General features: G+C 38.9%; 1 protein-coding gene across 1 annotated transcript in view; it reads left to right on the forward strand.

Moving 5' to 3' along the window:
* CEP162 (centrosomal protein 162) overlaps nt 1-27,356 on the forward strand; it is a 124,267-nt gene that overhangs the window by 3,560 nt on the left and 93,351 nt on the right. Inside the window, exons 3-6 of the mRNA XM_047102435.1 lie at nt 9,421-9,535; nt 13,032-13,178; nt 13,509-13,692; nt 16,074-16,138. Of these exons, the coding sequence (XP_046958391.1) occupies nt 9,421-9,535; nt 13,032-13,178; nt 13,509-13,692; nt 16,074-16,138 (511 nt within the window). The remainder of the gene's footprint in view (nt 1-9,420; nt 9,536-13,031; nt 13,179-13,508; nt 13,693-16,073; nt 16,139-27,356) is intronic.

The following is a 27,356-nucleotide window of genomic DNA, read 5'->3' on the forward strand; positions in this document are numbered from 1 at the left end:
AGGCTTTGTCTCCCGGGAGTAAGCCATGAGGACAGTTTTACTAAAGCATAATTATTCTCAACAGAAGGAATCAGGCCTTTACGGTATTGGAGTATATCTCCTTTTATCAGCTGTGAATCAGACGAGGCAGGAGCCAGGTGCATCAGGTGCTCTGTGACTGTCTTAAAGGGTCAGAGTTAATGAGTTACAAAGGGGATGGATCGCAGATTTAGAAAGACCCAATCACAGTGCTTTTGGCCAAGTTAGTTGAAGGGTTTCCACAAATTTTGCTAGTTGAGTCTTAATGGTGCTGTTAGTGCATTGCACTAGCCCAGAGGATTGAAGGTTGTGAGCATAGATAGTGCTCTAGAACCGGCCAAACAGCGCAGACCTATTGACAAACTTGACCAGTGAAGTAAATGCCTTGATAACTTTGAAGCTTGAGAAGGCCTCCTTAGGTAGGAATACTCTTTTCTAATAGGATTTTAGCTATAGAAGGGGCCATACCCTCTCTGCAAGGGAAAGCTTCAGTTCAGTTAGAAAACAAACCATGACCAAAACATTTATATTCATGGGAAAGGAGCTGAACTTCGAATGGTCTATTGGGCAGTTTAAAATGCCAGTGGGTGGTGTGGATGGGTTTCCCAGAGTTGTGTTTTGGACAGGTAGAACAAGCAAAGTAGGCACTTTTGCGGGCTTGTTAATATTTCTGTACCAGAATTGATTCATAAAGCCTGTCATCTTATCGGGAGAGCAATAATTAATGCTTGTACAATGGTTAGTAAAGAGATTTTAGAGTGTCTGGCAGGACTGGGTTATTATTTGGCTCAAGATAGAGTTCTCTCTTTTTATCAAACCAACAATTACTAGATTTCCAATATAGTTTTTCCCTCTCTGGGGCTAATTTTTGGATATATCTTGTCAGTTTTTCTAGATTATCATTTGAGGCAACATCTCTTAGGACCATGACAGAGGATTGGTTATTGGTTCCTTTAAGAGCCGCGTGTTTAATAGAAACATCAGCAAGGTAGTTTCCTTTGGCTTCCAGGGAGTCAAGTCTGGAATGCACAGGAGCCTTAATAGTAGCCAGGGCAGTTGGCAAAAATTTGACATCTAGTAAATTTAGGACATAAGAGCCATTTTTAATTTTATTCCCATTAGAAGTAAGGAAAGTTGGCTGTTTCTATAATATCCCAAAGTCATGGGCTGCCTGAAGGACATATGATCAATTTAAATATTTTCAGTTTTACCATTGGCTAAAGTACAAGTCTGAGTAAGAGCATATAATTCAGCCTGTTGGGTCGAACTAGCCAAAGGTAAAGGTGCTGCCTTGATGATTTCAAAAGGTGTTGCAATTGCATACCCAGGGCAATACCATTTTCATTCTTTAAATAAGACCCATCAGTAAACCATGAAAAATCTGCATTGGTTAGGGTTATCTATTAATTGTCATGGATAGTCAAAAGGTGATCTGTCCACATCAAGTGGTGGTGAGAGGTTTTATCAGAAGGATAAAGAGAGTAGAATAGCAGGGTCAAGGTTATTACAGTGAGGAGGAGTTATTGAGGAGCAGCGAGGAGGATTTCATAGGAGGTGAGATAGCTGGCCTAAAGGTGTTGAGTGTGGTAAGGATTCAGAGGGGCTTTTGCATGGGGCACAAGGGTGGTTAAAGGGGTTCCCATGATTATTTCTTCAGTGGCCTTATCCAAAAGGGCAGGCTCTGAGGCAAGGGGGTTATCCCCATGCCACAGTGTCCGGTTGTTGGCTATAATATCCCATGGGTTGATGACAGCTTCCGTATTTTGGGTTGAGTACTTTAAGGGCATTCCCTTCTCATATGCAAAAAGGAAAAGAGGAGCTGATAATTAGGATGTCCAAGGGCAGAAGGCTTTATTAAGATTTTCTTTAAGGCCCCAAAGGCTATGTAATTCTGATCTTACCAAATAATAGATTCATATTTGTTGTTTTTAAGTAAGATATACAGGGGTTGGACCATAGGAGAAGTTTGGAGCCCAGTTTTTGACAGTAGTCACCTAGCTGGAGAAAACCACATAATTGGCTCTTAGTTTTAAGTTTTAGGATACCACAAAGCCTATCTCGATCTAAATGAACCCCTATTCCAAAATCAGGTGTCTTAAATATCAAACCTGAGTTTGAGCAAACTGCAGTTTTTCCTTGGAAACTTTATGTCCCTTTAAGGCTAAAAGTTTTAACAGCTACATTCTGTCCTCCTGTGAAGAGGCTTGGGAAAGGGAGCAGAGAGGCAACTCCTCTACATTTTGTAACAAGGTAGGTTCTCCAGAAAATTTTATATCATTTAGTCAGCTTTTAAGGTTTGCAAGAAGTAAGACTTTCTATAAAACCCCAGGGCATTACTATCTAAATGTATAGTCTTCCTTCCCAAGTTAAGGCAGAAAGATACTAACTTATCAACTGGAATACTAAAGAATGCACACAGAGATCAATTACAGTGAAAAGTTTGCTTTCAGTAGGACTAGATGCTAGTAGCATATTGGGTTAGGAACAGCAAGGTGCTAAGGGGTAATATTTATTGCTGGAGGTCCTGGACAAACCTCCACCCTCAGCCACTGGGTTTTCTTACAGGTAAAATAGGGGTGTTACAAGGACTAGTGCAGGTGATAATGAGTCCCGGGGCCTTATAATCTTCTATTTTGGGCTTGATGCCTTGAAGGGCTTCTTTCTTTATAGGGTATTGATTAATTTGGGGGAGATCTTTTGTGGGGTCTATTTGAGTCTTAGTACGAGGTGCTTTGAGGATTTTACCCATAAGAAGGGTGGTAACTGATCCAATTGGGACAATGGTTAATGCCCTTAGAATTAGTTCCAGTGCTGTCAGAAGTGAAGCGAGTAAAAGATGTTGAAAGGTCACTTGATTCACCAACTTGGCAATCTTGGTTGCTGCTATCAAATTCTAGAATTGCTTACCCCTTTTTGGAAAAAGGAATTCCAGCAAGATACTTTTCTAAGAAATCTCAGCCCAGTAAGTGAATTGGATGAGAGAATTAAGGAAAAAAGGGTGGGTACCTCTTAAAGGACCTAAACCAGAGGGAATAGATTTATTAGAGGTAGGAACCTCACCGTTTAAACGGTTTTGTTCCTCTGAGGCACGGGCTGCTTTATAGTGGTGGGTTGAGCACCGGGAGTGTAGCTCCAGTGGCAGTGAGTACAGATAGAAATTCATTCCCAGTCTGGAGGGTTGTTTCTTTGAGCTAGTTGAGACAGAGAATTGGGACAAGCCCCTTTTGTTCCTCAGAGCCCAGTGTTTGGGAATTAGGAGAACATTGGAAAGAGTGGTTAGAGGGCTGACAGCATCTGGAGCACTTGAGTTTGTAGCAGCCTTTTTTCCAGTGTCCTGGTTTTTTAAAATAATGGCAGGCATCAGGAGGGTTTTGGTTTTGTTTAGGGGCCTACATTTGTTGGAGATGAAAATTAAGGATTTTAGTGGTCTTTTAGTCGAATCATCTAGAATGCGGGTGAACTGCTAAATTAACCAAATCTAGGGCAGATGCAGTTTCCCGTTCCATTCTGGTCATTTTAACTGGAAGGGAAAGATCCAATTTAGCCGGTTAATGAACATAGAATTAAAGGCTACCTGAGGGGACTCAACATCTACAGGAAGACCGAAGTTTTCATTAAAAATAACCTGAAGTCATTTGTAATAATAACAGGTTTATCGAATTTTTGTGCACAAGCCTGAATGATGTTCCAATTAACAAGTTTAGGAAAACCTTTGCAATTTTTCTCTGAAGACCTCTAGTGAGTGTCCTGCCAAAAGTCAGAGATCTGTTTTTCTAAATCTCTTTCAGGATTTTTCTATCAGGCCAGTTTCATCCAGTGTTAGGCCTGGCCCTCACCAACAAGCGTGTGAACTAATTGATATAAATCTGAGAAACTAAGTTGATAAGTTTGAATATGTATGTTAAATTACTCAGCAAATCTCCGAGGATCCTCAGTAACTTTGGCAAAGTCTTCGACTCTAGCTTGTAGTTCAGCTTTAGTCCAGAGAACATAAGAAACTAGGAGTTTAGCAGTTGGATCCTCAGGGGGCTTCACTTTAAAGGAGGAGGTTCTGCTAGGTTCAGAGGAAGAGAGCAGGGAGAGATAAGGAGGAAAAGGGAAATCCAGAGAGAAGAGTAGAATGAGGAAGGGAAAGGGTATGGAGGGGCTGGGATGCTGCTGCAGGGAAGTAGGAAGATGGCCCCAGAGGAGTGGCCAGAGCACAGGATGACTGCTGTGTGTCTGGAGATGAAGAATCCAGGGAAGGGAAAGAGCACTCAAAAGCCCTTTTGAATTCTCTCAATTGTTTCGTAGCCTCAGTTAATTTAGAAATGGTATTTTGCAAAGGGGTAATTTTAGAGTCAATATGTATGGAAGTCTTTGGGTACTAATTAAAACAGGCATTCCATGCAGTTTGTTTAATTTTAGAGCCATGGTCTTCTAATTTGGTTTTGAGAAAATTAAGTTGGAGATCAAAAGTTCCCCCATGACAGTCATTGAAGTTCTAAATTTAGTTAGGTTGGTCTATTTTGTTAGCATTGTGCATGCAGGAGGATCATAGTTTTTAAATATAAAGCCAGCCAGGATCCCAGGAGGAGGAGGGCTGTCCTGAGAGAGTTTAGAGGATTATGATCCCATTAGTCAATACCAGAAGTTCAGAAAAACATGAGTACTCACCAGATAGGACAAAGCCTTCATAAAAAAGAAAGAATAAAGCTTTTAAATAGATCCTAAATAAAGTCAGAGAACTCAAAATGCAAAGTGAGCAGAGCTTGGAACCAGGAGACACATACTCTCAGACTCCAGGGTCGGGGAGAAAAGAATGAGTTCATTTGGCTCAGTGGGTACAGGCACCTGTTTGCTCACCAGCCTCGTAGTTGTTGAGTGTCTTCTCTGGATCCCACTTCTGATCACCAAGTAATGTTGACCTCAAGGTTAAAACAGCCCGTTATTTTATCATTTATTTGGGAATGGCAAAAGAACTGCAATTGGGGACATGCAAATGATGGCAAACCCATAAGCAAGACCTGAGGTCAAAGGAGAGGGACGTTATTTTCTAGAGAAAAGGAGGAAGTTGGGAGGGGCTGCTTTGAACGAAAGTCCACTGGCGGAAAACAGGAGTTCAGGATGGTGATGGCTTCTCATTGGCAGGGCTGTTGCTGGGCATGAAGAAAAACCTTCCTTCCTCCCACTGGGTAGTAGAGTAGGCTTTGTTCTGTTAGGAAATGCAAGATACACTTCTTTGTTGGAGTCTGCAATTGATGACAAATTGATGGAGTGTGAGAGCTCCCCCTGCTGACTTCCCCATTGTGTTCTAAATGAGGTGTCCTGCATTCAGCTTCACAAGTCTGTCACCACACTCTGTCAACTCTTCCTCCAGAATATATCTGTCATCTTCCTCGTTCTCTCTCCTTTCATCTGCCATCATCCCAATCCATGGTGACATCTTCTCACCTGAGGTACTACAACAGTTCCTATGTACTGTCCCAGCATTCCTTCACCACATTGCAGCCAGTGCCGTCTTTTACGTAAATCAGACTGTTCCTCCTCTTTGTAAAACACTTTATTGGCTTCCCATCACAAATGGAATAAAATCCAAACTCCTTCCCATGGTTTACAGAGCCCTGGATGATTTTGCTCATGTCCTCCTCACTCGCTTTATACCCCTCTTCTCCCTTATTCACTTATGCTACAGTGAATACAGTGAATTCAGTGAATACAGTGAATACAGAGCTTGTGCTCTGTCTCGCCCTGTCTCAAAAATAAATAAACGTTAAATTGTTTTTTATATAGAATTAAAAAAGAATTAATGTTTATTTATTGTTGAGAGAGAGAGAGCAAGAGACAGAGTGAGCAGAGAGGGGCAGAGAGAGACAGGGAGACACAGATTCTGAAGCAGGCTCCAGGCTCTGAGCTGACAGAGCCTGATGTTGGGATTGAACTCATGAGCCATGACATCATCACAAGAGCTGAAGTTGGATGCTCAACCAACTGAGCCACCCAGGTGCCCCCAGGAGAGTCACATTTTAAATGATTATACTAACATTCTTGTTCATAAAGGGAGTTTGATATACGATGTAGTAGAAAACCTCAGTTTAATTAACAGGAAAAATAATGCCTACCTTGTAGGATTGTTGTAAGGTTTAAAAACCGCATTTAAGAATTATCCGAATGTAATAGATACTCAGGGTAAGAATCTCACTTCTCATTTGGAAACTGATTTTTTATTTTCAAATATGGGCACATTTTGAAAATTAAGCTTATAGAAAGTGTTTTCACTGTAAAAGATAAAAGCAGTGTAGACCAGTTTTTTTTCCTTTTGCCCTTTATTTGCCATCCCTTCAACACTCTCCCTCCATATCTTTCTCTCATATTCAATCTCAACCCATAAAAGCTTTTATCTCATGTTAGAGATTTGGGTCATTTTTTAATGTCTCACTTTTTAATAATAAAAACCATGATTTTAGAGTCATGGTAAGTAACTTCTTTAGTCATTTTGCTAAATTGTTCAGTAGATTGTTCAACAATATGGCTTACATATCTTTATAAGGAGATTGGTAGGACCAGCTTTTTTTTTTTCTTTTTACAGATTTATTGAGTTGTCATATACCATACAATTCACCCATTTAAAGTGTACAATTTAGTGGTTTTTAGCCTATTCGCAGCTATGCAGCCATCACCACAGTCACTTTTAGAACATTTTTATCCTCAAAAGAAACCCTGTACCTGTTAGCAGTTACCCCTTCTCCAGCCTTGCGCACCACTATCTACTTTCTGTCTCTGAATATATGCTTATGTTAGACATTTAACAGAAATGGAATCATACAGTATGTGGTCTTTTGTGACTGGCTTTTTCCACTCAACATAATGTTTTAAAGGTTCATTCATGTTGTACATCTTTCAGTACTTCATTCGTTTTTATAGCTCAATGGCATTTCCATTTTTTGGGTTTATCCACATATCAGTTGATGAACATTTGAGTTCTTTCCACTTTTTGGCATTTATAAATAATATTGCTATGAACAATCATGTACAAGTTTTTGTGTGGGTGTGTGTTTTCATTACTGTTGTGTGTATATCTAATAGTGGAAATGGTGGGTCATATGGTAACTCTGTGTTGAACCTTTTGAGGAATGGCCAGACTGTTTTCTAAACTAGCTGTGCCACTTTATGTTCCCACCAGCCATGTTTTAGTATATTAGGTTTCCAACTTCATATGCTCACCAGCACAGTTACTCTCTGGGGACCTGCTTTTGTGTATTGTTTTGTTTCTAATGGTAGTAACCTGAAAAGCATTGTGGAAGATTATCAAAAGTAAGAATACCTAGTATATATTAGACAGTAGGGTGAGCACTCTCCATTTCATTTTCTGAGCTTTGTCACAAGCCTGCAAGGTCAGTGATTTTTCAACACATGAATAAACTGAAAAGAGAGGATAATTTTTTCTAAGCAACAGCTAGTATATTTTGAAGTTAAAATTTGAACTCAGATCTGTCTGGCTCCCAAAACCTCTACTCCTTCCATACTCTTAGGTGGCTATGGGGCTTAAGAGGAATAGACCAAGTCTGTGGCAGATTGTCAGAATTTGGTAAACAGCGAGATATGGGGAAGAGAGAGAATGGAACGTTTCTAGGTGATGACCAAGTTTAGAGACCGAGTAGAAAGTGATAAAACTAAAATTCAGATAGACTCCTTTTCCTTCCCTTTCCCGCTTCCTGCCTGATTGTCAGGTTGTCAGGGAAGACCGTGAGTTCTTTTGGAACACTTTAAAGTTGACACTATTATAAGTCATTGAGATAGAATTGTTTGGTTGGCAGGTGGAAATTTGTGTGTTGTCATCTTGGAAGTAACCTGGCACTTACTAGAGTAAAAGGGCACTCTGGTGCCATTTGGGGGATTACATAGTGTAATGGAAAGTGGACAGGTGTTATCAGACCTCCGTTTAAATCCCAGGTGTGTAACACTTACTAACAGTAACAACTGGAGCAAGTTGCTTAATCTCTCTGAGCTTGTTTCCCCTTCTGTAAATCTTGATTGGATTGCTTAAAGATTGAGATAACCTGGGGATAGGTCCTGATATAGAGCAGGTATGGAATAAACGTTGGTTTCTTCTCCAGGAAAGTTGTGTAGGATGAAGATAAAGGACCAAGAACAGAGTCCTGGGGAAGTCTTGTAAAGAAATGGGCAAAAGAGCCAAGACCTATTAAAATAGACAGGTGGGAGAGGTCACAGAGCTGAAGTATAACTTGGAGGAAGTGATGCTGTGAAATCAAAGGTAGAGACATTCGAGAAGAGTTGGTCACCGGTATCAAGTTCCATGATGTGATCAGGAAAGATGACTAGCAGTGGTCCTTTATTTGTGACATTTAGGAGGCCTTTGGAACTTGGAGGAGAGTGTTTTGGATGGGAACCAGATTCTAAAGGGTTGAGCAGTGAACTCACGATGCTAGTATGTAAAGGAAAAGTGGTAAAGAGGAGATAGGAATAAGGATCTTAATCTTGTTTGTTTTGTTTTGCTTTGCCTTTTTAAGAAAAGTGGAGTAGACTTGAATGTTCATTCTTTCATTCCACAGTTGTGCGAGGTGCTGTGCTAGGCCCTGGCGAGGCAGAGATGGGCAGGTTTATAACCTGAGGGAAGGAGGGAGTGGAGAGAGAGGAGGGGATGCAGAGACAGAGATAACATGAGATGACCAAGGAAGTAAGGACCTAGAAAGGCAGGAAGTGACCCCTCTGCAGGTTCTCCCAGGAGTGGAGGAAAGAATTTCTTTTCTGAAAGAGGAAAGCAGTGTCCTAACAGGTGAGTGTGATGGTGGAGTGAGGGAAAGGAGGGTGGTTTTTGAGTGAAGGTCTTTATTTTCTCTGTGAAGAGAGAGGGCAGGTTACTGACCACGTGGTGGAGGTGGTGGGTCGATCAGGGTTAGAGTAGGGGATTTAGGATCGTAGTAAAATTTGGACTTGAAGAGTAGAAAAGGACAATAAAAGTTGATTAAAGTTTATTAATCATTGTGACAAAATGTTGATTTCTCTGGTAAACACCTGAAACTCAGTTCTTCTGGTCTTAGAATTCTGTGTTCTTCTAGAGTGATGCCAGGTAATTTTGCTCAATCATTATTTATTCTTAGACCCTAGAGAATGTCTAGAAGGGGATTGTATCCTTCCCTTTTTCTTTCTGATCAAGTTTCTTGATAAGTTTTATTTCTTTGTTGTTATCATTGATTTTTTCTGGTTAGTATACTTGTTTAACTCTGGATATGAAATTGATGTTCAGAGTTGTATATTTGGTATTTAAGTTATTTTAGCCACATATCTGAAAATAAGAATGTATACATTATTGCTGAGAAAATTGTTTATGTACAATGAAGAGAAACATTTTTAGTGATGAATCTGGGATTCTTTAAAATCAGTGGCTTATATCCGATTTAGCTTTCAGATGATTCTTTCGAGAATTCAAACAAAACACCTAGACAACCTGAAAGAGAAGTGAAGAAGAAAGATGCATTGCCATGGTGGATAACTGAAGATGATTTTGAAGATGGTGGTAAATATTGCTGGGTTTTTTATTTCAAATTATTTGACCACAAGGGGTCAGTCAAGACTTTTAATTCTGGGATTTTGTTGTTGTACTATAGGTATTTAAAGAAAATAATACTAGTATTGTGACTTTTTAAAGTTTGAATTACATATTACTTCATTTTATTATGTATTACACAGTTGAGAATCTATGATGATTCTGCATTATCAGGTTATATTGTTATATTGGGATAATTTATATTCACTCAAATTAAGATGATAAATAACACAGGCATATTTGTGTATTGTCATGTTTCACGGCAGATTGATTTGAGGTGATTTAATAAAATGTTCTGACAGTGTATTAATGTCTTTGCACTGGGTAGATTTTAAGAAATCTATAGAGGGGCACCTGGGTGGCTCAGTCGGTTGGGTGTCCGACTTCAGCTCAGGTCATGATCTCATTGTCCATGAGTTCGAGCCCCACGTCGGGCTCTGTGCTGACAGCTCAGAGCCTGGAGCCTGCTTCTGATTCTGTGTCTCCCTCTCTCTGGTCCTCCCCCACTCACACTCTGTCTCACTCTCTCTCTCTCAAAAATAAATAAACATTTAAAAAATTTAAAAAAAAAAAAAAAAAAAAAAAAAAAAAAAAAAAAAAAAAAGAAATCTATAGATTTTGGTGTCACAGTCTGTTAATAACAATAGCAAAAAAGTAATTTATTGCCTTGGTAAAGAACTCATTGTTGATCCTATCTGACATACATGTATAGCTTTCCCAGAACTAGTCCTAGTCACATCTTTACAAATGGAAAACTACTCTCTGGCACCTGTGCTTTGGTATACATGCTATATAGGAAACTGCCATTATCCCTAAGGAACCCCAGACCATGTCTATTAACCTATGTTCAAACTATTTGTGGATCTTTAAGCACCATTTTGTAAACTTACAGGATTTCTGTATCCCTGGAGGAAAATTTGCCCTGTAGCTTTTGTTTTTTCCCCATGCAATTAAGCCCAGATTCCTTAATGTGACAGCTAAGGCTCGGTATCATCTGACTAGGACCCTCCTTTCTAGCTTTCTGTGCTCCAGCTATACTTACTCCCTATCTCCTGGAAACATCATTGACTGTGCCTCTGTGCATTAGCTCATGCTTGCTCACCACAAGGCTGCCTTTGCTCTCATCCTTCTTGTCCAGTAAAGCTTGACATTACCTCCTTCCAATCTTTTCCTAACTCTTCTGGATCGCTTTTCAACATAATTATTTTCTCCTTCATTTTGATTTCAAAACATAGCAACAGCACTTACACATTGTGTTGATAGTTATAACCCATAGGGCTACTCCTGAGGTTGTGAGCTTTGTGAAGGCAGGAAACGCTTCTTTTTGTTTGTATCCCCTGACCCTCAACAGTAAGTAATAAATGTGTTTAATAAATGAATGTTAGAGTGAATTTGATAGTCATTTCTCTGTTCTTAAAATTGTAAATAAGGAATTGCCTTACTGAAAAATACAGTGCATTTTTTCAGAAGTCCCCCAACCATGTAACAATGCTAAAGTTTGCATGCAAAGAATTCTTTTTTAGAATTTTCCCCCCATTGGTGCTTGGAAAGGATATTTACTATATGATGAAGTACTATTGGAATTGTTTACGAAGATTTGAGACTTAATTAGCATTAAAGTCTCTTTTCTAGAAAGTAATGAATTAGAGATAGAATGTGCATACTCATCCTAAAGGAAAAGAATAGGCCCTGGACCAACACTGGAATGTAACCTGACAAAGTTATTAATTTTTAAAAAAGAATTTATCAATCAGAAGTGGATTTGATTAGTAAAAGATGCAAATAAGGATACTTAAGCAAACTTTGACAATATCCGTTTGAACACAGAGGAGAGGGTTTCTCTACCCAAGGACATAACCTGGTCCCTGGTTCAATCACAAACATTTATTGAGTTCATGGTATATTATACATACCAGACACTAGTATACAGACAGGGTATGAGTCCTGCCATCAAGAGTGTAGAAGCATCACAGCAGGGAGGTAAACAGCCTCAGGAGGAGAGGAATGCATTGCCAAATTTGGATAGGCATCAGTAAACATCAACATTGAGCTACTTCAACCTTAGAATTTTTCTTTCAACTGCCATAAGGGTAAATGTTCTGCCTAGAGGATGAAACAGTCTAATCCTTCTACAGGTTATACTCTTCACTATGAATGATCGAATTGATCTTGGTTTTGGTTATTAGTTTCTTGTAAGCTCAGTTAGTCTGGTCATATCCCTGAGTCCAGCTTCAGAGCCAGGGTGAGACTCCGCAGACACCACAACAGCACCCCAACCTGTGGCATGCGCTTTTTCATTGGAAGTGTCTGTAGATAGGTCTTTTGATACTCTGCAACTGTAGAAGTTACTATTTGATGTACAAAACCATTATTTACACAGAGCCATGAGAAATAGATGCTGAATCCTTTCCAAGAGGACACTAATTAAGATACTGAAGGCAGAATTTGTGACTTCTTATTAAGACTTCCTTCTAGGGGCGCCTGGGTGGCGCAGTCGGTTAAGCGTCCGACTTCAGCCAGGTCACGATCTCGCGGTCCGCGAGTTCGAGCCCCGCGTCGGGCTCTGGGCTGACGGCTCGGAGCCTGGAGCCTGTTTCCGATTCTGTGTCTCCCTCTCTCTCTGCCCCTCCCCCGTTCATGCTCTGTCTCTCTCTGTCCCAAAAATAAATAAACGTTGAAAAAAAAAAAAAATTTAAAAAAAAAAAAGACTTCCTTCTAAGCAAAAGTGGTATTCTAATCTTAATATTTATACCACACAATGTAATTATTTGACTTTTCCATATTTCAGGTTTTTTTACAACAAATGTATGCTATTATGATAGATGTTGATATTGCATAACTTTTTCAGTGTTTTCTAATGTTTTTGGAATAAAGAGCGAAACCCTACTTTGGGCTATGAGTACCAGCCTGGTCTGTCTGACCCATCGATCCTGCTCTGGGCTTATTTCCACCTGGACTCACCCTCACAATCTAGATCCAACCTTACTGGCCTTTTTGTGTCTTCCAGTGTGGCCTGCCCCTCCTGTTGCTGACCCTTTCTTTGTACCTTTCCTTCTTCCTACTCAGAATGGTCTCCCCTTTCTCGTTCACCTAGTTGTTTCTTACTCTTCCTTCACATAAGGCAGAAGATATCCTTACAGTGGCATGGTATACTGTATTAAATAGTTGTGCTTTCAAGTAATTTTTAAAGTTTCGTTTCATTATGTATAAACTTTTGAAATTATTTCATAAGATACACTGCAAATAAATAGTACTGTAATTTTTCTTTGAATTTTATGTTTGATGGATTTTTATTAAATGGTGTTGGATTTTTATCAAATGGACCAGATTTATTTTGTAGCTACTATCCACAATATTAGTATGACAGAAAAAAAAGTTAGTGTAACAATATCACTGGGTAATACATTGTGGTCAGAACAGTTTTGTGAACATAAATATCCAACTGTATCTTAAATCCCACCCCTAGGACAGCTTGGAACAAATGTAAGCTATGTGAAAGCTAAGAAGACTTCTCAGCCTATTATGGAAATAGAAGAGGAGTGTCCTGAAAGGATTCAGTTTCTTCAGAGCAGTGGAACCTCTATCTTAAGTATTGACAGCTTAGAAACAAATGGTAAGAAATATGAGGGATACAAATTGACAGGTTAATTACTATGCTTATAATTAAAATTTTTTTAAAAATTAAATTGTATCTTCGAGCCTCCTTTACTGAAGTGTGTAGACATACTTAATACCTTCCTAGAAGGTTTAGAATTATATCTCGAGAGAAACCTTACAATGTTACATATTGATTATGAATATAAATCTGTATTTGGTGGGTAAGAGATAAAGTATTTTTTAAATTTTTAAAGTTTTATTAAGAACATCAATAAATGCACCATTAAAATTAATATTGTCAAAATTCTGCATGTTAATAAAAATATATTCATTCTTTTCCATTTAGAGATCATAGTTTCTGAACTCAATCATAGTGTTCTTGGATTGGGATTGGACACATTAGAGGAACAAGAGGAAAAGGAGCAATTTTTTGCCAGGCTTGAGGAAGGCTTAACATCTTCCATTGATTATTCAAGATTAAATAAGGAATTGGATTCTAATGACTCCACACAATTTAAAGCTTTACATAGGTAATATATATACAATATCAACTATCATTAAATGATTTTTGTGTTTTTCCATATTTTTGGAAGGCTGGTATATGCATGGACTTAAATTGATAAACATTATAACAGGTACATGTTGAATCTTATTTTATCTCTTTTTTCTCTGTTCATTTTTTTTTGGTCATGGTTTCTCATATATGAATGGAATATGTTAATTTGTGTTTGAGAGCCCACTCTGCATCCAGCTATGTGAAATGTCATGCCTGAGATGCTACTGAGACTAATGGCATACTGCAAAAAGACCTTACTAGGAAAGTAGTTTATTTATTATTATTTTTTTTAAGTTTATTTATTTTGAGAGAGAAAGAGAGCGCATGCACATAAGCAGGAGAGGGGCAGAGAGAGGGAGAGAGCGGATCCCAAGCAGGTCGAGATCAAGAGTTGGATGCTTAACAGACTGAGTCACCCAGGTGCCCCACAAAAGTAATTTATTAAGCAATTTTCCACAGATAAGGTAAATAAGAAAGTTCGGGTAGCTGTTATAAACTCAGAGAAAATAGGGACAGAAAAGAAAGGAGGAACCAGGGAGTAAAAGATAGGTTTTGTTTCTGTCCTACCTTTGTGTGTGGTTGGCCCTGATGATTATCAGGAAACTTCATTTATCCTGGAAATCCTGCTAGCTGACTGAGCTGGTCATCTGTAAATAGAGCCGACCTTTGACCTTTTAAAATTATAAATGGAAGTCATATCACATCTTCAAGGTTTTAAGAATACCAACTATAATTAAGACTGAGGAGAATCATAACCTTTGGTTATTGGAGTACCTGGTCTTATGATGCTTAGTTTCTCACAGACCAGGGGTAAAGCAATATAGTGACTGTCACGAACTGTATAGAGTTTGAGATTTTTACCCTACTTATAAACTAACAAATTAGCTGATCAATTTTATGGATGCTGAGTATAGACACAGTTTCCTGGGTCAGAAGCAAAGGACTTTATTTCTCACAACAAAAGTCCAGTCTACATGTCACATTTATTTGCCTCAGTTCCCCCATGCTCCACATGGCCTGCAGAGGCAACATGGAGAGTCCATAATGGCTCTCTGCACAGATGATGGGTTGCTTTACAGGAAAAGATCACTGAGATTGGGGAATCTATTGCTTTTATAGTAAGAGGAAACAAGCCTGCTCCTTTTCTGGGAGGAGATACTGCCTCATCTCTCAAGGTTGCTTGATGCACACACAATCCTGGGAAATGACCTAGGAATGAGGGGTTTGTGCCTTCCTTTCTTGGTGTACCCCACAAGAACATGCAAGGACACTCAGGGCCCATGCTGATTGCCTCTCCCAACAGTGACAACACAGATTAAGCATACACAGGATCATTGGCCACAGGTTTTTGCACCTTTGCAATATTTCTTAGCTTGTTTTATTTCTTAACATTATTCCTAACTACTGATATTTCTGTTCTAGAATAGGCCAGTTAGTGTGCTAAATAGCATTGAGTACACAATAGTGTTTGCTGCTGTTATTATTGTTACTACAGTTTTATAGCTTCTTGGATTTGTTGATCTCACTAAAGAGAGGGTTCATGGACTGGAAAAAGCAGAAGGGAGTCCTTGCTTTGAAAGCAGACAGTATATGAACTAAAAGTATACTCAGTTTATTTAAAACTTGCTCAAGTTCCTTTGTCACCTTGCTGAGATTTTACAGGTTTAGGCCTCGTATCCAGCCTCCATTTCATGATTAAATTGCTTGTTAACATGTAAATGCTGAACCTGGCATTCTTTTCCGGCCTCTATGTAGACTTAACTGGTTCTCATAACTTATAGTCAGTTTCTTTTTTTTTTTCTTTTGTTAAATGTTCACTTATTTTTGAGAGAGAGAGAGACAGACAGAGTGTGAGTGGGAAAGGGACAGAGAGAGAGGGAGACACAGAATCCGAAGTAGGCTCCAGACTCTGAGCTGTCAGCACAGAGCCCAACATGGGGCTCAAACCCACAAACCACGAGATCATGACCTGAGCCGAAGTCAGATGCTTAACCAACTGAGCCACCCAGGCACCCCCGTGGTCAGTTTCTAATCTTTAGTTTATAAAGGATATCTGAGCCCTGAGACATGTAAAGGCACACATTTATGTGTAAAATTGTGTGTATTCGTGTATAAAGTTAAAAAATACGGCATTTTTTCTCTTTGTGTTAATTGATAGCCACAGTCTTAGGCTTTGAGGATTCTTTCTTTTCAAAACATTTTCTTTATAGCTCCTAAATTTTTAGTTTTTGATAGAATGGGAGTACTTGAGAAGAAAATATATGTTAGGGATTTTTAAAAAATATACATGAAAGATTGCATGGGAACCTATTATTAACATGTAATACTAACTTAGGTAATTTTTTTTTTTTTTAGTAGTCAAGCTAATGTAGAACTAACTGAAGATAAACATGAGAATGAATCGAAACATGAACTAGCAGGTAATTTTATTGGTTTTAAAATTTACAATATTTGTAAAGGTAGTATAACTTTTAATAAAGACACTGATAGGAAAATAATTAAAAGGAAAATGTTATCTTGGAAAGAGCTTTGAATGGGTAGAGTGAACTGCCTATGTTACAATCTGAGCTACTAAGAAATTGTTGAGGGGCGCCTGGGTGGCTCAGTCGGTTAAGTGGCCGACTTCGGCCCAGGTCATGATCTCACGGTCCGTGAGTTTGAGCCCCGCGTCGGGATCTGTGCTGACGGCTCAGAGCCTGGAACCTGTTTCAGATTCTGTGTCTCCCTCTCTCTGACCCTCCCCCGTTCATGCTTTGTCTCTCTCTGTCTCAAAAATAAATAAATGTTAAAAAAAAAATTAAAAAAAAAAAAAGAAATTGTTGAAAGTGCACTATTGCCTCATTTGCTGGGAGTGGGTGGTGGACCAATTAGGAAGATAGAAAAAGGACCATGGGAATCTGTGGAGACAGAACCAGTATCTCTAAAGCGTGGCTCTTCAGGTATTTCTTTTTGTCCTTTGACTTTTAATGTGTCTTTGTCTTTGTTTTTATATTTAAAATGATTTTCTCATGGATTGTATATAGCTGGATTTTACTTTTCTATCTAATAATCTGACAGTTTCTGACTTCTGACTGACATGTTTCTACCCTTTATAAAAGTAAATTCATTGGTATGGTTGTTTACTGTTCTGCCATTTGTTTGTTTTGTTGCTTTTGTCCTGTAGCCTATTGGATTGAGTACTGATAGCATTCCATTTTATCCCTTGTTTGGGCTTGTTAGTTACACTTCTTCGCTGTATTTTTTTTTTTTTAGTTTTTTTTTTTTAATTTTTTAAAGTATTATTCATTTATTTTGAGAGAGACAGCGTGAGCAGGGGAGGGGTAGAGAGAGAGGGAGACAGAATCTCAAGCAGGTTCCACGCTGTCAGCTCAGAGCCTGACACAGGGCTCAAACCCACGAAACCATGAGATCATGACCTGAGTTGAAACTGAGAGTCGGACATTCAACCGACTGAGCCACCTAGGTGCCCCATTTTCTTCTTAGTTTTTCTATGATTCACAGTGTGCATCTTTATCTTACTAAAGAAAGTACATTCAAATAACATTATACCACTTTATGTGAGTCTTAAAAACAGTAAGCTCCCTCCCAACCTTTTTGGTATTTTTGTCATATATTTTTCTTCTATATGCTAAAACTCCATGATGCATTATTATTATTATTATTTGTAACTGTCTATTTAAAAAATTTTTCAGGAAGATAAATTTATATACATGTAAAAACATTTATCCACTTAGTTATCATTCCTAGTTTTTTGTATTTTGCATAGATTTGAGGATTTTAAATTTCTTATTTGAAATGGATTTTTAAAAATTAATTTTTAAATTGAAGTATAATTGATATATAAGATTATTTTCAGGCATACAACATAATTATTTGATACATTGTGAAATGATCACCATAGCAAGTCTAGTTAATATCTATCACCAGCACAAAACATTTTTTTTCTTGAGATAAGAACTTTTAAGATTGATTATCTTAGTAACTTTCAAATACAGTTGAACCTTGCACAACATAGGGGTTAGGGATGCTGACCCCCTGCACAGTCAGAAATCTGTGTGTAACTTTTGGCTCCCTAGAAACTTTACTGTTTGCCTCCTGTTGATTGGAAGCCTTAATGAGAACCACAACAGTTGATTAACATATATTTTGTATGCTATGTGTATTATATACTGTATTTTTAAAGTTAGCTGGAGGAAAGAAAATGTTATTAAGAAAGTTGTAAGGAAGAGAAAATACATTTACAGTACTGTACTGGAAAAATATCCTCATGTAAGTGGAGCCAGTTGTAGTTCAAACTCGTGTTCAAGAGTCAGCTGTGGTAACTACCTAGTATTTTGAGTTTCTATGTAGTAATTTTTTTCAGCATGAAGAACCTGGGTCTACTAGGAAAAACTTCTAGAGTTTTGTTTTCTTTGATCACTTTAGCAATTTCATTTTGTCTTATGGTATTAGTCCTCATGAGAAATCAATGATAATTCCTATTATGATTAATGTATATTGGGTCTTTTTTTTTTTTTTCAAGATTTTCTCTTTAGCCTGGTTTTGAGGCAGTTTGATAATGTATCTTGGTGTGCTGTTCTTGTATTTATCCTCTTTCGAGGTGGTTGAGCATCATTGATCTATGGATTTGTACTTTTTTTTTTAAATTTTTTTTTTTAGTGTTTATTTTTGACGGAGAGAGAGACACAGCATGAGCAGGGGAGGGGCAGAGAGAGAGGGAGACACAATCCAAAGCAGACTCCGGGCTCTGAGCTGTCAGCACAGAGCCCGACGTGGGGCTTGAACTCACAGACCTCGAGATCATGACCTGAGCTGAAGTCGGACGCTCAGCTGACTGAGCCACCCAGGGGTCCTTATGGATTTATACTTTCTGTCATAATTTAAAAAAATGTTTTGTCCATGGGGTGCCTGGATGGCTCCATTGGTTATGCATCTGGCTCTTGATTTCAGCTCAGGTCATGATCCAGGGTTATGGGATCAAGCCTCATGTCCAGCTCTGCACTAAGCATAGAGCTTGCTTGAGAATCTCTCTCTCTCTCTGTCTGTCTCTCTCTCTGTCTGTCTCTCTCTCTGTCTGTCTCTCTGTGTCTGTCTCTCTCCCTCTCCCTCTCCCTCCCTCCCTCCTTCCTCCCCCACTTTGTCTCTCTCTCTCTCTAAAATAAAAAAATAAAACATTTTTTAAATTGTTTTGCCCATTAATTCTTCAAATATTATTTCTGTCATCCCCTGCCCTCTGACTTTAATTATAATTATGTGAAATGACTAAATTTTGCCCCACAGGTAACTAAGACTTTCATTTTTTAAAGTTTTTTTCCTCTCTGTTCTTCAGTTTTTATTACTGTGTCTTCAGGGTCACTGATTTTTTTTTTCTTCTTTCTTTTGATCTTTTGTTAATTCATTGAATCTTGTTTTTTTTTTTTCCTTCAGTCTAGAAGTTCAATCTAAAAGTTTTAGGTCTTTTTAAAAAAATTTCTTCAGTATCTTTTCTCATGTTCATTTTTTCAAGTTCTTAGCATTAAGCATATTCTGCTGATCCCAATGTTTGTGCATTTGTAGGTCTCTTTCTATTGACTGCTGCTTCTCCTAGTTACAGTCACATTTTCCTCCTTGTAAGTCTTAGTGATTTTTTTTATTGGATATTGGATATTGCAGACTTTTACATTGTTGAGTGTCTGCATTTTGTTTTCTTCTTATAAAGAGTGTCGAGCTTTGTTCTGGCAGATAACTGATTTTGCTAGCTTGATCCTTTCAAGGCTTTTCTTATGCTTTATTAGAGGAAGTCTAGAGTAGACTTCCACAGTACAGTTTGACACTAGGAGTAAGGCACAGCCTTTTTGAGGTTCCTACTGAATGACCCTATTAAACAATGAGGATTTTTTCCACTTCAGCTGGGTAGAGTTCCAGAGTCTCACTACCCCTTGTGAGCTCTGTGAATTTTCTAGCCTGTAGCTTTTCAGTTACTCAAACTATACAAATATGACTTAATATTTAGGAAAGACTCAAGGAGACCTCATGCAGATCTTTAGAGCTCTGTTTCTACATAGGTATTTCCTCTGTTACTGCCCTACAACTTCCGATTGCCCAGCTTTTCTGCTCTTATCTCTGTCACCTTAGCACAGTGAGACTGTCCTGATCTTCCCCTCCCTGCTTAACATTCATGAATGTATGTACCTTCAAGTTCCATAGGGCTCACCTCACTTGCTTTTCTTTTCTTAGGAATCATATTTTTGTGCTGCCAGTTGTCCAATGTCTGTAAATAGTTGTTTCATATATTTAGTCCAATTTACTCATTGTTTACAAAGTTCTTGAAATCCAGGATAGTAGAGGAGAAAGTCCTGTAGGTTGCATCGTATTCAAATTAAAATTTTCAGGGAAATTTTCCCACAAAGAATGAAAATGTCAACAAAATCTATCATTCAGATCTTATACATTGACTGTTATTTACTTTATCTGAATTTTAAAACACTTCTTCTATTTATGCACATAATATTTTCAAAGTTGCAAAGTTAGGGAATATAATAATAGAAATAGTACCTTGAATGTATAACATCTTTGTCTCAAAAAGGTTAGAACACTACAACTGAATATTCTCATTGTTTTCCAAACAATATGGAAGAGCCAGCATATTATTATCTCTGGGATTTCTCATGTGAAAACCACCTTCTCAATGTGGTTTTACTCTTTCATTTTTATATAAACTTAATTTGCCTTAATGTTTCTGAAATCTCTGATACGCTGTTTTATTTCCACTTATTTCTCATCTGTTGTCATCTCTGTATCTACCAATGATTTTTCCTTAGTTTACTCATGACAAATTCCTGGAGAAGGGATTGGTTATTTATATGTTATAGTATTTGCCTGTAGATGATTCAGTTACAAAATGCAACTAACAAAATGTAATTTTGAAAAATGCACATTAGCACTTTTTCCAATCCAAAATAATATTTGGCCTTATTAACTTTTGATTCAGATTAAATGCAACACTAGCTATAATAATGCTAACAAAGATAATTATTACTAAATGTAATAGCTAACACTTTTAAATAGGGCATATGATATACCAGTCACTCTTCTAAACACTTTAACTCTTAATCTTGTCAGCAACCATTTGAGATAAGTGCTGTTAGCATCCTCACTTTACAGATAGGGAAAATGAGGCAAAGAGGATTTGTGACCTGCCAATGATTCTATACTATAAGTAGTAGAACCAGGAATTAAATCCAAGCCTTCGGCTCCTGGTCATGCTCCTTTTTTTTTTTTTTTTTTTTTTTTTAAGACTTTATTTTTAAGTAACCTCTATACACAATGTGGGGCTTGAATTTACAACCCGGAGATTAAGAGTTGCATGTTTTACCAACTTGAGCCAGCCAGGTGCCCCTCCTGGTTATGCTCTTAAGTGCTATGGTATACTATCTAAACTGTTTCACATACTGCCTCTTTGTAGTCAAACAAACACTATTTTCCTTCTGTTGATTTCAAGTAGTTCTCAAATCCCACATAGTTGTTTAGGTTCATTGTCATACCCTCCCATATTTTCTTTCCCATGTAGAATAATAGAATTTTAATCATGTTATACTGGTTCTAGAATCTAGAAGTATGTCTAATACAAAGTAATTTCTTGATAGTTGTTTTGTGAATTATGTCTACTAATATTTAGAAAATAAATGTTTTGCAAATTTAATTATGTCTGCTAATATTTAGAAAATCTCAGTGTTCTTTCTTATATGGGAGAGAAACAAAGGTCAGCTTCTCAGCCTCAGAATATAGATAATTGATGTAGTTAACCAACTAAGCTAGTTTATTTACCTAATGTACTGTACCCACTTTGTATTTTTATGAACTAATAAAACAGAGATGTTTACCTTCAGAAACATCTATGTTTAACTTGTAAGCCCTCTCAAATTCATTTTCAGATTTTCATTATTAATTAAACTCAAGTTTTCCTCTCCATTCTAAAAGGCAGCCATTCCAGAAGCAGACTCTCTAGTACCACATACAGTCTTTCATTCATCAGGCCATCTTGTTTCTGAATGTTATCTAATTTTTGAAATACAGTTAAGGTCATGTTTATTTCTGGAATGATGGTTTCCACTCTGAAAAGGTCACAGATCTCAGTCATTCCTTTAAGGGCAATAAACAAGTTAAAAATTGGGGAAGTGGGGCACCTGGGTGGCTCAGTCGGTTAAGCATCTGATTTCAGCTCAGGTCATGATCTCACAGTTTGTGGGTTTGAGCCCCGTATCAGGCTCTGTGCTGACAGCTCAGAGCCTGGAGCCTGCTTCAGATTCTGTGTCTCCCTGTCTCTGCTCCTCCCCCACTCACATTCTTTCTTTCTTTCTCTCTCTCTCTCTCAAAAATAAACGTTAAAAAAAAATTGTTTTTAATTGGTGAAGAAATCCTGGCCATATAGTCCCTTCCACACCTTCTCCAGAAGTAGTCTAATGGCATCATGTTACGGTGGACACACCTTTCCCTTCTGGTGTAACATAACTGAGATATGATTTGGGACATTAGCTGAGAAGTGCCCAGGATTGGGAAATGTTAGGTCATGTAGAGCCAGTATTTACCCAAGGGAAGGGCTAGAGATAGACCTTTCATAGGTACTGTTTCAGGCTTACATTGGAAATAACCTACACAGACAAAAAAAAAAAAAAAAAATCAAAAAAATAAGCAAATTTAACAATTGTGTTTAACAACATCAAGATTTCAAAAAAGCACTGCCTTTTATAAGTAGGGTATTTGAGACTTTGTCTTTAGTGTTAAACTTTGTTTTAAAGATATAAAAATTTTGGGGGGATTCTGGGAAGATGGCGGCGTAGGAGGACGCTGGGCTCACCGCGCGTCCTGCTGATCACTTAGATTCCACCTACACCTGCCTAAATAACCCAGAAAACCGCCAGAGGATTAGCAGAACAGAGTCACCGGACCCAAGTGCAGACGAGAGGCCCACGGAAGAGGGTAGGAAGGGCGGCGAGGCGGTGCGCGCTCCACGGACTGGCGGGAGGGAGCCGGGGCGGAGGGGCGGCTCGCCGGCCAAGCAGAGCCCCCGAGTCCGGCTTGCAAAAGCGGAGGGGCCTGACGGACTGTGTTCCGACAGCAAGCGCAACTTAGCGTCTGGGAGGTCATAAGTTAACAGCTCTGCTCGGAAAGCGGGAAGGCTGGAGGACAAAGGGAGGGTGAGCTGCGGAGCCCCCGGACGACAGAGCTCAGTTTGGCGGGGAACAAAGGCGCTCGCCAGCGCCATCTCCCCCGCCCATCCCCCAGCCAAAATCCCAAAGGGAACCGGCTCCGGCCAGGGAAATTGCTCGCTCCGCGCGAACACCCAACTCTGTGCTTCTGCGGAGCCAAACCTCCGGCAGCGGATCTGACTCCCTCCGCCTGCCACAGGGCCCCTCCTGAAGTGGATCACCTAAGGAGAAGCGAGCTAAGCCTGCCCCCCCTGCCGCCGTGCACCTTGCCTTCCCACCCCAGCTAATACGCCAGATCCCCAGCATCACAAGCCTGGCAGTGTGCAAGTAGCCCAGACGGGCCACGCCACCCCACAGTGAATCCCGCCCCTAGGAGAGGGGAAGAGAAGGCACACACCAGTCTGACTGTGGCCCCAGCGGTGGGCTGGGGGCAGACATCAGGTCGGACTGCGGCCCCGCCCACCAACTCCAGTTATACACCACAGCACAGGGGAAGTGCCCTGCAGGCCCTCACCACACCAGGGACTATCCAAAATGACCAAGCAGAAGAATTCCCCTCAGAAGAATCTCCAGGAAATAACAACAGCTAATGAGCTGATCAAAAAGGATTTAAATAATATAACAGAAAGTGAATTTAGAATAATAGTCATAAAATTAATCGCTGGGCTGGAAAACAGCATACAGGACAGCAGAGAATCTCTTGCTACAGACATCAGGGGACTAAGGAACAGTCACGAGGAGCTGAAAAACGCTTTAAAGGAAATGGAAAACAAAATGCAAACCACCACGGCTCGGATGGAAGAGGCAGAGGAGAGAATAGGTGAACTAGAAGATAAAGTTATGGAAAAAGAGGAAGCTGAGAAAAAGAGAGATAAAAAAATCCAGGAGTATGAGGGGAAAATTAGAGAACTAAGTGATACACTAAAAAGAAATAATATACGCATAATTGGTATCCCAGAGGAGGAAGAGAGAGGGAAAGGTGCTGAAGGGGTACTTGAAGAAATCATAGCTGAGAACTTCCCTGAACTGGGGAAGGAAAAAGGCATTGAAATCCAAGAGGCACAGAGAACTCCCTTCAGACGTAACTTGAATCGATCTTCTGCACGACATATCATAGTGAAACTGGCAAAATACAAGGATAAAGAGAAAATTCTGAAAGCAGCAAGGGGTAAACGTGCCCTCACATATAAAGGGAGACCTATAAGACTCGTGACTGATCTCTCTTTTGAAACTTGGCAGGCCAGAAAGAATTGGCACGAGATTTTCAGGGTGCTAGACAGCAAAAATATGCAGCCAAGAATCCTTTATCCAGCAAGTCTGTCATTTAGAATAGAAGGAGAGATAAAGGTCTTCCCAAACAAACAAAAACTGAAGGAATTTGTCACCACTAAACCAGCCCTACAAGAGATCCTAAGGGGGACCCTGTGAGACAAAGTACCAGAGACATCACTACAAGCATAAAACATACAGACATCACAATGACTCTAAACCCGTATCTTTCTATAATAACACTGAATGTAAATGGATTAAATGCGCCAACCAAAAGACATAGGGTATCAGAATGGATAAAAAAACAAGACCCATCTATTTGCTGTCTACAAGAGACTCATTTTAGACCTGAGGACACCTTTAGATTCAGAGTGAGGGGATGGAGAACTATTTATCATGCTACTGGAAGCCAGAAGAAAGCTGGAGTAGCCATACTTATATCAGACAAACTAGACTTTAAATTAAAGGCTGTAACAAGAGATGAAGAAGGACATTATATAATAGTTACAGGGTCTATCCATCAGGAAGAGCTAACAATTATAAATGTCTATGCGCCGAATACCGGAGCCCCCAAATATATAAAACAATTACTCATAAACAGAAGCAACCTTATTGATAAGAATGTGGTAATTGCTGGGGACTTTAACACCCCACTTACAGAAATGGATAGATCATCTAGACACACGGTCAATAAAGAAACAAGGGCCCTGAATGAGACACTGGATCAGATGGACTTGACAGATCTATTTAGAACTCTGCATCCCAAAGCAACAGAATATACTTTCTTCTCGAGTGCACATGGAACATTCTCCAAGATAGATCATATACTGGGTCACAAAACAGCCCTTCATAAGTTTACAAGAATTGAAATTATACCATGCATACTTTCAGACCACAATGCTATGAAGCTTGAAATCAACCACAGGAAAAAGTCTGGAAAACCTCCAAAAGCATGGAGGTTAAAGAACACCCTACTAACGAATGAGTGGGTCAACCAGGCAATTAGAGAAGAAATCAAAAAATATATGGAAACAAACGAAAATGAAAATACAACAATGCAAACGCTTTGGGACGCAGCGAAGGCAGTCCTGAGAGGAAAATACATTGCAATCCAGGCCTATCTCAAGAAACAAGAAAAATCCCAAATACAAAATCTAACAGCACACCTAAAGGAAATAGAAGCAGAACAGCAAAGGCAGCCTAAACCCAGCAGAAGAAGAGAAATAATAAAGATCAGAGCAGAAATAAACAATATAGAATCTAAAAAAACTGTAGAGCAGATCAACGAAACCAAGAGTTGGTTTTTTGAAAAAATAAACAAAATTGACAAACCTCTAGCCAGGCTTCTCAAAAAGAAAAGGGAGATGACCCAAATAGATAAAATCATGAATGAAAATGGAATGATTACAACCAATCCCTCAGAGATACAAACAATTATCAGGGAATACTATGAAAAATTATATGCCAACAAATTGGACAACCTGGAAGAAATGGACAAATTCCTGAACACCCACACTCTTCCAAAACTCAATCAGGAGGAAATAGAAAGCTTGAACAGACCCATAACCAGCGAAGAAATTGAATCGGTTATCAAAAATCTCCCAACAAATAAGACTCCAGGACCAGATGGCTTCCCAGGGGAGTTCTACCAGACGTTTAAAGCAGAGATAATACCTATCCTTCTCAAGCTATTCCAAGAAATAGAAAGGGAAGGAAAACTTCCAGACTCATTCTATGAAGCCAGTATTACTTTGATTCCTAAACCAGACAGAGACCCAGTAAAAAAAGAGAACTACAGGCCAATATCCCTGATGAATATGGATGCCAAAATTCTCAATAAGATACTAGCAAATCGAATTCAACAGCATATCAAAAGAATTATTCACCATGATCAAGTGGGATTCATTCCTGGGATGCAGGGCTGGTTCAACATTCGCAAATCAATCAACGTGATACATCACATTAACAAAAAAAAAGAGAAGAACCATATGGTCCTGTCAATCAATGCAGAAAAGGCCTTTGACAAAATCCAGCACCCTTTCTTAATAAAAACCCTTGAGAAAGTCGGGATAGAAGGAACATACTTAAAGATCATAAAAGCCATTTATGAAAAGCCCACAACTAACATCATCCTCAACGGGGAAAAACTGAGAGCTTTTTCCCTGAGATCAGGAACACGACAGGGATGCCCACTCTCACCGTTGTTGTTTAACATAGTGCTGGAAGTGCTAGCATCAGCAATCAGACAACAAAAGGAAATCAAAGGCATCAAAATTGGCAAAGATGAAGTCAAGCTTTCGCTTTTTGCAGATGACATGATATTATACATGGAAAATCCGATAGACTCCACCAAAAGTCTGCTAGAACTGATACATGAATTCAGCAAAGTTGCAGGATACAAAATCAATGTACAGAAATCAGTTGCATTCTTATACACTAACAATGAAGCATCAGAAAGACAAATAAAGAAACTGATCCCATTCACAATTGCACCAAGAAGCATAAAATACCTAGGAATAAATCTAACCAAAGATGTAAAGGATCTGTATGCTGAAAACTATAGAAAGCTTATGAAGGTAATTGAAGAAGATTTAAAGAAATGGAAAGACATTCCCTGCTCATGGATTGGAAAAATAAATATTGTCAAAATGTCAATACTACCCAAAGCTATCTACACATTCAATGCAATCCCAATCAAAATTGCACCAGCATTCTTCTCGAAACTAGAACAAGCAATCCTAAAATTCATCTGGAGCCACAAAAGGCCCCGAATAGCCAAAGGAATTTTGAAGAAGAAGACCAAAGCGGGAGGCATCACAATCCCAGACTTCAGCCTCTACTACAAAGCTGTCATCATCAAGACAGCATGGTATTGGCACAAAAACAGACACACAGACCAATGGAATAGAATAGAAACCCCAGAACTAGACCCACAAACATATGGCCAACTCATCTTTGACAAAGCAGGAAAGAACATCCAATGGAAAAAAGACAGCCTCTTTAACAAATGGTGCTGGGAGAACTGGACAGCAACATGCAGAAGGTTGAAACTAGACCACTTTCTCACACCATTTACAAAAATAAACTCAAAATGGATAAAGGACCTAAATGTGAGACAGGAAACCGTCAAAACCTTAGAGGAGAAAGCAGGAAAAGACCTCTCTGACCTTAGCCGTAGCAA

Source organism: Lynx rufus, unplaced genomic scaffold (genome assembly GCF_022079265.1).
Source record: "Lynx rufus isolate CCGP_SWC_20201006 ecotype Redwood Valley unplaced genomic scaffold, mLynRuf1.p SCAF_6, whole genome shotgun sequence".
Lineage (NCBI taxonomy): Eukaryota > Metazoa > Chordata > Mammalia > Carnivora > Felidae > Lynx > Lynx rufus.